Consider the following 10,071-nt stretch of genomic DNA (forward strand, 5'->3'; position numbering starts at 1 on the left):
CCCCGGGACTCCCCCTCCGGCCGTGCCCGCTACCCCGCGGGACTACATCTCCCATCGTGCCCCGCGCGGCGCCCCGCCCCCCCGCGCTCCGGCCCCGCCCCCTCGCCTTGGCCCCGCCCCGCTCGGAGCCGTCCCGGCCATGGCGGTGGGCGCGGGCCGGGCCCCGCCGCTGGCCCTGGCGCTGGCCCTGGCGCTGCCGCTGTCGGCGGCGCTGTCACCGCCCGGCGCCGCGCTGCTGGAGGCGGCGGGGCCGCGCTGGGGCTGGCGCAACCTGACGTGCCCGGGCTGCCGGCTGCTCTTCGGGGCGCTCGACCTGGCGCTGCAGGTGCCGGCGGGCAGCGGGGCGGGGGGACGGGACCGGGAGGAGAGGGGAGGGGAGGGAGAGAGACTGGGGGGCACCGGGACGGGGGGAGGGACGGGGAAGGGGGGGGGAGGGAAGGGGAAGGGGGGGCGGGGGGGGAGGGAAGGGGATGGTGAAGGGGGGGGGGAGGAAGGGGGAAGGGGGGGGAGGCGGCGGGGGGGGTAGGAAGGGGAGGGCACCGGGACGGGGAGGGAGGGACAGGAGGGGAAGGGAGGGCACCGGGCGGGCGAGGGGAGGGCACCGGGACAGGACAGGACGGGGGAGCACCAGGACTGGAGGGCACTGGGACAGGACGGGAGGGGAGGGCACTGGGACGGTAGGACACCGGGACGGGACAGGCCAGGACGGGAAGGCAGCGGCATGGGGACAGGGACAGGGCCGGGATGAGGCCGAGGCAGGGGCTGGATGGGAACGGGCAGAGCGGGGCCAGCGAGGTCGGGGCCGGGGCCGGGAGGGCACAGGGATGGGAGCAGCAAGGCCCGGGGCAGGGCTGGAGCCTCGTGACAGCCGCTGTTGGGACTGGGACGGGACGTGCCTTGTGGTGGGTCACGGGACGGGACGGGGACAGCTGGGGCCAGGGACGGGCGCTGGGGCCAGGACGGGGAAGGGGAACCCAGCCGAGGCCGCCCGCTTCCCCCGGGGCCGGGTGCCGGCAGAGCGAGGACCAGCGCGTCCCCATTGCCCGCCGCAGCTGGAGCCCAACGTGGCGCGCGTGGGGCGCGTGGCGGCGGGCCTGTGCCAGGAGCTGCGGCTGGCGCGCCCCGAGATCTGCCGGCAGGCCGTGCAGCTCTTCCAGCGCGACGTGGTGGCCGCCTGGGCCCGCTCCGTGCTGCGGCCCGGCGAGGCCTGCGGGCTGCTGCTGGGCCCACGCTGCGGCCACTGGGACATCTTCGGCGCCTGGAACGTCTCCCTGCCCGCCGCCCCCAAGCCGCCGGTGCGGCCCCCGGCGCCCCCGCCGCCCGGCGCGCCCAGTGCCCGCATCCTCTTCCTCACCGACCTGCACTGGGACCGGCTCTACACCCCCGGCAGCGAGCCTGCCTGCCCCGACCCGCTCTGCTGCCGCGGCGCCGCCCGCCCTGGCCCTGGCGGCGCTGGCTTCTGGGGCGAGTACAGCAAGTGCGACCTGCCGCTGCACACCATCGCGGCGCTGCTGGCCCAGCTGCACCACGCTGGCCCCTTCGCCGCCGCGTACTGGACGGGAGACATCCCGGCACACAATGTCTGGCAGCAGCACCGCGAGGACCAGCTGCTGGCCCTGCGCACCGTCACCGCGCTGTTGCGCCAGCACCTGGGCGCCCTGCCCGTCTACCCGGCCGTGGGCAACCATGAGGCCACCCCCGTCAATGCCTTTCCCCCACCCTACGTGCGCGGCAACCAGTCCTCGGCATGGCTGTACAACGCGATGGCTGAGGCCTGGCAGGACTGGCTGCCCCCACCGGCGCTGCAGACCCTCCGGTGGGGCGGCCGCGCAGGGAGCAAGGGGCTGGGGGGTGGTCCAGGCTGTGAGGACCGGGGGGGCTCTGGGCTGGCTGGGGGGCACAGGGGCAAGGAGCTTGCAGGGCACGGGGGGACTCCTGGTGGGAGGGTGCTTGGACAGGTGGGGGGGGCTGCAGACCAGGGGCACACAGGGGCCGGGGGCGGGGGCACTGCTGCTTGGGGCAGATGTGAGGGGAGGAAGGGGGGGTCTGAGGTACTGCAGGCTGCGGGGGGACGTGTGCCAGACACATGGGGATAGCGCAGCCCCGGGCAGTCAGCGCTGACACCCCCCCTTCCCTGCAGAGCCGCTGGCTTCTACACGGTGCAGGTATGGCCTGGGCTGCGCCTCGTCTCGCTCAACATGAACTTCTGCTCCCAGGCCAACTTCTGGCTGCTCATCAACTCCACCGACCCTGCGGGGCAGCTGCAGTGGCTCGTGGGCGTTCTGGAGGCCGCCGAGCAGCAGGGCGAGAAGGTGGGCATCAGCAGGGTGGGGGGGTCCCAGGGCCCCGCAACCCCTGTGCATCCCGCACCAGCCCCCCCTCTCCCGGCTGCTGCCCCTAGGTGCACATCATCGGGCACATCCCTCCAGCCCACTGCCTGCGGAGCTGGAGCTGGAACTACTACCGCATCGTCAACAGGTCAGCCCGCGGGGGGCCAGGTCTGTGCCGGGGCCCTGCTGCGCCTGATGCCGTCCAAGGGCAGGAGGCCAAGGGCGAGGGCTGGGTGGGAGCTGGCGCCAGCGGGTGCCGTGGGCGCAGCAGCAGCCAGGCTGGTGCAACGAGTCGCGGGAGCAGCGGTGCGGGGTGGGGCCAGCCCCGGGCAGCGCCGCGGGGCAGGGGACGGGGCCTGGCGCTGGCTGCCCTCACCCCTGCTGCCCCACGCGCAGGTTTGAAGGCACCATCGCAGCACAGTTCTTCGGGCACACACACGTGGACGAGTTTGAGATGTTCTACGATGAGGAGACCCTGACGCGCCCGGTCTCTGTGGCCTTTGTGGCACCCAGCGTCACCACCTACATCAACCTCAACCCCGGTGAGCCCTCCGTCCCCTCCCCTCCCCTCCCCTCCCCTCCCCTCCCCTCCTCCCGCTCTGGCTGTGGCGCGGCCCTGCAGAACCCCCGACTGCTGCCCCCAGGCTACCGCGTGTACGAGGTGGACGGCGCCTACAACGGCAGCTCCCACGCCGTGCTGGACCACGAGACGTTCATCCTCAACCTCACCGAGGCCAACATGCCTGGGGCAGAGCCGCACTGGCAGCGCCTCTACCGCGCCCGTGAGGCCTACGGGATGGCCACCGCCTTCCCCGCCGACTGGGACCTGCTCATCCGCCGCTTCCAGGATGACGAGCACCTCTTCCAGCGCTTCTGGTACCACTTCCACAAGGGTCACCCGCCCCGCGAGCCCTGCCTGGAGGCCTGCAAGGCAGCCCTGCTCTGCGCGCTGCGCACCGGCCGCTCGGCCGACCCCAGCCTCTGCCGGGTGCTGCGCCCAGCCCGGCCTTTCCGGCAGATCCTGCAGCTCTGGCGGCAGCGGCAGCTCTGCTGAGCCCGGGGCTGGCAGCGGCGCCAGGGGACACGTGGGGATGGGGACAGATACTCACCCACTCTGTGGGGTGGGAAGGGGCCCCATCCTGGCTGCATGGGGCCACCACTTAGCCCTGCGCTCCCACTGGTGGCAGCCCCCAGCCGGCTGCATAATAAAGGTTGGTGATGGAGAGAGCCGACTGCTGGCCCCGGGGGGGAACCTCCTTCAGCGGTGTGGAGCTGGGGGATGCTGCAGGGAAGGGGCTGGGCCGGGCTGGTGGAATGGGTTTATTAATTATTTAGTACAACACAGATCTTTGTTACAGCAGGAGGGGCGGCTCCGGAGCTGGGCAGCCCCGGCAGGGCCCCCGCACTGCAGGTTAGACCGCATGCATCGGGCAGGCAGCCTGCGCCCTGGCTGGGCAGCGCCCGTCCCAGGAGGCAGCGAGGCCGCCCTGTGCACGGGACAGGGCCCCGGGCCCGGCCCTGCCACCCTGCGGGCACGCACGAGCACAGGGACCCACACGTGGGACGCAGCTGCCACCCGCCCGGGGACACTCACACACACACACGTGCCCCGGCGCAGGCATGTGCCCCACGGCGCCCGGTGCAGCTGCCCCGTCCCAGTCCCGTCCTGGTTGCAGCAGGCAGGAGCGTGGGGCGGGCAGGGGTCTGGTCACTCCCCTCTGCTCTGATCACGGCGTCTGTGCCCCCAGGCGCTTGGGCTTCAGGCTGCCCAGCAGGGTCTGCACGCCCTTGCGGACGGTGGAGCCCACCCGGCGGGCCACTGAGTCAGCAGGCGGCGCGGGCAGGCAGGAGCTGGAGGCCTGGGGCCGGGCGTCCAAGCACTTCTGATAGCGCAGCTGGGGACAGGGGGTGAGCAGGGCCGCGGGGGCGCAGCGGGGGGGTGCGGGGCCAGGGACACTCACCATGCAGGCAGCCTGCAGCGCCTCGCTCAGCCCTGCCGCGTTGGGCTCACACCAGACCATGTGGCAGCGGAAGGCGCCGGGGGCGCTGGCCATGATGAAGGCGAAGGAGCGGACGTCCCGGCCCACGCCCATGAAGGAGAGGAACCGCACGCGGCACTCGCACAGCACCGCCTCCGTCTGCAGGCACAGCACCGGGCTCACCACCAGGATGGGGATGGGGATGGGGACGGGGACGGGGACAGGGACGGGGATGGGGCTGCCGCACCTGCTCATGGGTGATGGTGAGCGTGGCAGGTGCCACGTTGACCACGATGGGGGTCCAATGCTCTTTGCTGCTGGTGGCCAGTGCCGCCTCCAGCGCCGCGTTGATGACATCCATGCCTGGGACAGGCAGGTGGGGGCTCGGGGCGGGCAGGGGGGAAGAGGGCCCCGTTCCCAGTGTGGGGCACACCCCAACACCAGCCTCCCTCCACGGCCCCCCAGGCTCACCCACGGGCTTTGTGACAGGTACGCAGCCCAGGTAGCAGACCGGGAACTTCTGCACCACCTCGCTCTTGGGCACCGGGAACTCCACTGCGGGCACGGGGCAGAGTCACCGCGCGCGCCCCGAGCAGCCCCCCTGCACCAGCTGCACCCAACAGCCCCACGGCCAGCCCGCGCACAGCCTGCTGCCCCCCTGCCTGCCCTGTGTGCCCACCCGCACGGCCCCTGCAGCCCCACGGCACTGCCCATGTGCAGCCCCCAGCCCCCATTGCATGCACAGGCAGGACACGGTCAGTCCCCAGGTGCCTGCGCCCCTCCCCGGGTCCCAGCCATACCCTGGAAGGGGATCTCCACCATCCTGGAGGAGTCCATGGAGAGGCCATTAGCCAGCGCCCGGGCGCTTCGCCGCTCCACCATGATCTGAGGAGAGCAGGGGGGCCACGGACCCCCCCCCACAGCCTGTCACAATGCAGCCCCCAACCTCTGCCCGGCACAGGCAGCCTGGGGACAGAGGGGTGGGGGGGAGCACCCGGGGCAGCCCTGGGCTCACCTGGGAGCAGATCTCATGCAGGCTGGTGGCGATGTCCTTGGCGGGGCTCTCGCAGCGGAAGACGTGGCACTTGAGCATCTGCGTCAGCTGGTCGCGGGCCACGTAGGCGAAGTCCCTGCACGGAGGGGCTGCGCTCAGGGACCCCTCACAGGCCACCAGGGCCCCTGCCCCCCACCCACAAGGAGTGGGCCACCGCCACCAAGGCCCCCCCAGCACAGTGTGGGCAGGGGCTGGGGGCACGCGGCGCTGCCGTACCTCTCCCTGGGTGCCCAGCCAGAGCAGCAGGAGAGAGCCAGAGAACAGAGTCAGGGGGGCTGGGCGCACGCACACACCCCCAGCATGGGGCCCAGCACACCAGCACGGGGCAGCACCCAGCCCACGGGACCCCCACCTGCCCCAGGACCCCACAGCCTCAGAGTACGGAGACCCCACACACACCCTGAATGCGAACAGATGCACCCAGCACCCCGCACGTGCAGGACGCCCCCGCACCCCCCCCCAGTTCAGGGACCCACCCCACGCCCCAACTCTGGAGCAATGCCTGCACCCGGCATGCCAAGACACCCGTGCGTGCGCACCCCCCCCTCTGTACCGGCCCTGCGGATCCCATGGGGACCCCTGCTTGCCCCCTGAGTTCCCCAGGAGACCCTGAACAGCCCTTGGCCCCACGCCCCCACCTGCCACTGTCACGCCCCACGCCCCAGACACGGATGCTGGCCACAGGCTGTGCGTGCAGCAGGGTCTGGTCCTGCGGGTCCACCAGCTTCAGCGTCTGGCTCTGCAGGAGCAGCAGCATGGCCCGGCCCTGGGGGGGGCTGTGTCAGGCCAGGGGCAGCCTGGGGTGAGGGGTGCAGGGACAGAGCACGGCATGCAGGGCATAGAGGGGATGTGCTGGAGGCCAGGGGTGATGCTGTGCTTGGGGAGGGAGGCACTCACCCCCCCCCAGGCACCCGGTGCTCCATGCTGGTGCAGGGACAGCTGGCGGATGCAGTTGTTGACGGCGACGCTGCTCCTCCCAGGCGCCAACTCCTCCTCGCTCATCTCCACCCAGCCCAGCGAGCGCACAGGGAAGCTCTGCGGGGCACGGCCCGGGTGGGCGCAGTCTGGCCCCCGCCGGCCCCATGCACCGGGGGGGCCAGGGGCAGCACCCCATCCAGCCGAGCCCCCCCCACAGTGGCAACAGCATGGCCACCACCCCAGGGCCCCCACGTCCCCGTGACACCGGAGCAGGAGGGGCCAGGGGAGCTGGGCAGGAGCCCACCACCAGCGCAGCCCCACTCAGCCCCCGCTGTCCCAGCCTACCTTGGAGCCCGGCTCATCCTCCTCAGCCAGGGCCGCACTGCAAGAGCGGGGCTGTCACCGCCTGCCACCGGCTGCCACCAGCTGCTCCCTGCGCACGGGGAACCCTGCGCCCCAGCTTGGTCAACGCAGCCCCCACCAAGCCCCCGAATCCCCACCTGATGCCCGGCGAGGCCGGGTCTGGTGCCGGTGGCTCCGCGTCCTGCACTCCAGGCTCGCCATCTGCCTCCTCTGCCGTGGGGTCCTGGGAAGGACAGAGGGTGGCAGGGCCGGGCGCAGCAGGCGATGTCCCCGGCCCCAACAGCCCCTCACCTTCCAGAAATCGCCATTGCCGAAGCGTTCAGTCGGAGCGAAGCCCGTCCAGGCGAGCTGTGGGAAGAGCGGACGGCTCAGGACAAATGCCATAGGGCAGCCCCACAGCCCGTGTTCCCCGACTCACCGGCTGCTCCTCGCAGGGGGTGCTGCCCTGGGAGCCGCGGGCAAGCCCTGCCGGGGGCTCCCACTGCGTGGTGCCAGTGGGGATGTGCCAGTAGTAGGTGCCCGAGGTGTCCTGCACCCGCATCCATCCCGCAGGCAGGTCTGAGTCCGTCTCGAAGGAGTTCCGGGTCCAGAAGGAGTCTGGGGAGCAGGGGGGAACCGAGGCTGGGACCCCTGCAGCCCCACGCAGCCGGGCGGGGACCCCGGGGTGGTCGCCATGTGGGGGGTGTTGCCACATGGCGGGGGGGCACAGCCAGGCAGGGCAGAGGACCCCGCTGCCGTAAGAAAAGGAGTCCCAGCGGCCACCGGGACGGGGGGGCCAGGCCAGGCGGGACACCCAAACACCGGCCCAGGGGGTCGCGGGGATGCGGGAGCCCTCCCAGGCGAGCAGTCCCCAAGGCCCAGCCGCGCCCAGCAGGGCGATGGCCACGAGGCCCCCGCTGTGCTCAGCGGCCCCCCAGCACCCGCGGAACCCAGCCGCAGCCCACCCACGGCGCGGGACCAGCGGCACCGGGAGCCCCCCACCCAGACCCCTGCGCCTCAGGACCCCCGTCCCCAGCCCCCCGCAGCCATCCCGCCGCCGAGCCCGGACCCCGCGGCCCCTCCCCAGCGCCGCCCCGCCCAGCAGCCCCCACGGCAGCGCCCGTCCCCACGGCGGTGCCGGGCCCGCGGCGGTTCCTGCCCGCCCCTCCCGGGGGGCTCGGGGCAGCCCCCGGCGGCCGGGCCCTGCGGCAGCGCTCACCTGGGCCGCGCCGGACCCGGCGTTTCCCCGGCAACCGCTGACGGCATCGCCGGGGGCCGCCGCTGGGCCGCGCCAGTGGGGGGGGCGGGGATGCGCAGATGGGGGGGGCTGGGACAGGGATGGGGAGGGGGGGGGGCGCCAGGGACAGCGGGGGCCGCGCGGAGGGGGCCGGGGGCTACGTGGGGCAGCCGGGGCTCGGGGGCACGGCGGCAGGGGAGAGGCAGGTGGGGACGGGGAGCTGGGGCACCGTGGGGGACCCCCGCGGCCGGGGGGGGCGATGGGGAGCGCATCGGGACGCGCAGCCAGGAGGGTGCTGGGTGACTGCGCTGGGACAGCACGCCGTGGGGCACAGCACGGATGGATGTGCGACCGGCACCGGCACGGGGGGGGCACAGCCCGGCGGGGGCCACCACGCAGAAGGGAGCGATGCAGCGCGCGTGCCATGGAGCCGCGGGCAGCGCTGGGGGCAGCAGTGGGTGCAAGGCTGGGGAGGGCAGACAAAGACGCGGGGCTGAGAGGAGCAGGCTGGGGCACAGCAGGATGGGGCACAGCAGGATGGGCACAGCTGGATGGGCACAGCTGGATGGGGCACAGCAGGATGGGGCACAGCAGGATGGGCACAGCTGGATGGGGCACAGCTGGATGGGGCACAGCTGGATGGGGCACAGCTGGATGGGGCACAGCAGGATGGGCACAGCAGGCTGGGGCACAGCAGGATGGGGCACAGCAGGATGGGCACAGCTGGATGGGCACAGCTGGATGGGCACAGCTGGATGGGCACAGCTGGATGGGGCACAGCTGGATGGGGCACAGCTGGATGGGCACAGCAGGCTGGGGCACAGCTGGATGGGCACAGCTGGATGGGCACAGCTGGATGGGGCAGCGCGCTGGGCTGGGGGCTGCAGGGGCAGCCACAGGGCAGGCGAGTGGGGGGCATGCGGGGCCCACCTGCGTCGTCGGGGGAGCTGCCGGCCGGGCTGCCCTGGCTGAGCGTGGCCCAGCTGGAGTCCTCGTCGCTGGCGGTGCCGCTGCGCGCCCCGAAGAGACGGCTGGCGCTGCGGCCCTGCTCACGCGGCGCCCGCTCCCCGCTGGGCTCTGACTCGGCCGTGGCGGGGTCGCTCTGCACCGGGGTGGAGTCCCCATCCCCATCCTCCGCGTCGTCCCCGTCATCATCCTCCTCCTCTTCCTCCTCCTCCTCGGGGGCACCCCGCAGGTCGATGAGCAGGGCCCCCCTGCCGGCAGCATTGCGGGCGTTGCGTGCGGCCACCTCCAGCTCCTCGGGGGGGGGGCCCAGCTCGTTGCGGTTCTGGTCCCGCTCGGCTGCCCGGCGCAGCTGGTTCTGGCCCTCCTTCACCCACTTGGCATTGGCGGGCTCCTCGCCGGCCTGGGGGGGCGGGCCCCCGCCGCCCCCCAGCTCCGTGCTCCCATGGAGGTGGCGGCCCTGGGGCGAGCCAGGGGGGGCCTTGGCCGGCAGCAGCTCCCCGTGCTCGGGGGGGCCCTGCAGCGCCAGGCTCAGCCCCAGGCAGCTGTTGTCGTTGGCCAGGTCGCTGCGCTTGCTCAGGGACCCCGACATCGCGGGGCCTGGGGACAGCAGAGACGCCGGCAGGACCAGCGTCACCACGGGGAGCGGCTGCCATGGGGCCAGCACCGCCCGTGGGGCCGGCATCGCCCGTGGGGCCCCCGCCACGGGGCCAGCCCCATCCCTCACCTGCGGTGGCGGAGGCTCCTACAGCCCCCGGGGCGCCAGCTCCGCCGTGTCCATGGGGCCTGCGGGCAGCGGGCACTGGGGACAGCGGGGGCGGCAGTGGCGGCGGGGGTGCCCCCCCTGCCCCCCTGCCCTTCCCCAGCCGCCCCCCCGGCCCCGGGCCGCCCTCAGCCCGCGGCGGCCCCGCAGCCGCGACCCTGCCCCACGCGCCGTGGGGCTCAGCCCCGCAGCGCCCCTGGGCCCGGTCCTGCCCGGCTCCCACGGCCGAGCCCGGCCCCCCGCAGCCGCCCCCGGCCCCCCGGGCCCCGTCCCCGTCCCAGTGCCCCCGCTGCGCCGGGCCCGGAGCCGCTCTCGCCCGACCCCCGGCCCCGGACCCCCCCTGCGCAGCCCCGGGGGGAGCGGCCCCGCTGCGGCCCCTCCGGTACCTGCGGCGGCTCCGCTGCCGGGGGGCGGGGGGGGTCGGCTTCCGCTTCCGAGGGCGGGGCGGAGCGGAGCGGGCACGGCGCGGTGCGGGGCGGCGCGGG

The 10,071-nt window shown here is 74.0% G+C and overlaps 2 protein-coding genes across 4 annotated transcripts; one reads left to right on the forward strand and one right to left on the reverse strand.

Annotated features, from left to right (window-relative positions):
* The first annotated feature begins 107 nt into the window (after positions 1–107).
* On the forward strand, positions 108–3,555 carry SMPD1 (sphingomyelin phosphodiesterase 1). Its single transcript, XM_083821709.1, has 6 exons — positions 108–325; positions 1,053–1,816; positions 2,141–2,312; positions 2,402–2,478; positions 2,727–2,872; positions 2,975–3,555. Exons 1-6 carry the CDS (start codon positions 140–142, stop codon positions 3,382–3,384), a joined length of 1,755 nt encoding a protein of 584 aa, XP_083677835.1. The 5' UTR covers positions 108–139; the 3' UTR covers positions 3,385–3,555.
* APBB1 (amyloid beta precursor protein binding family B member 1) lies at positions 2,970–10,071 on the reverse strand. 3 transcript variants are annotated; one of them, XM_083821702.1, is made up of 15 exons: positions 9,973–10,038; positions 9,551–9,625; positions 8,791–9,423; positions 7,063–7,241; positions 6,936–6,992; positions 6,782–6,867; positions 6,627–6,663; positions 6,261–6,398; positions 6,002–6,129; positions 5,325–5,439; positions 5,110–5,194; positions 4,781–4,864; positions 4,557–4,672; positions 4,292–4,468; positions 2,970–3,636 (listed from the first exon to the last, which is right to left on the reverse strand). In XM_083821702.1, exons 3-15 carry the CDS (start codon positions 9,413–9,415, stop codon positions 3,589–3,591), a joined length of 1,875 nt encoding a protein of 624 aa, XP_083677828.1. In that variant the 5' UTR covers positions 9,416–9,423; positions 9,551–9,625; positions 9,973–10,038; the 3' UTR covers positions 2,970–3,588. The 3 variants fall into 3 exon arrangements, with proteins under 3 accessions (XP_083677828.1, XP_083677829.1, XP_083677827.1); XM_083821703.1 differs by lacking the exon at positions 2,970–3,636 and adding an exon at positions 3,638–4,225 and having other exon boundaries at positions 9,551–9,609; positions 9,973–10,071; XM_083821701.1 differs by lacking the exon at positions 2,970–3,636 and adding an exon at positions 3,638–4,225 and having other exon boundaries at positions 9,973–10,037.

This window comes from Anser anser (genome assembly GCF_964211835.1).
Source record: "Anser anser genome assembly, chromosome: 1".
Classification (NCBI taxonomy): Eukaryota; Metazoa; Chordata; class Aves; order Anseriformes; family Anatidae; genus Anser; species Anser anser.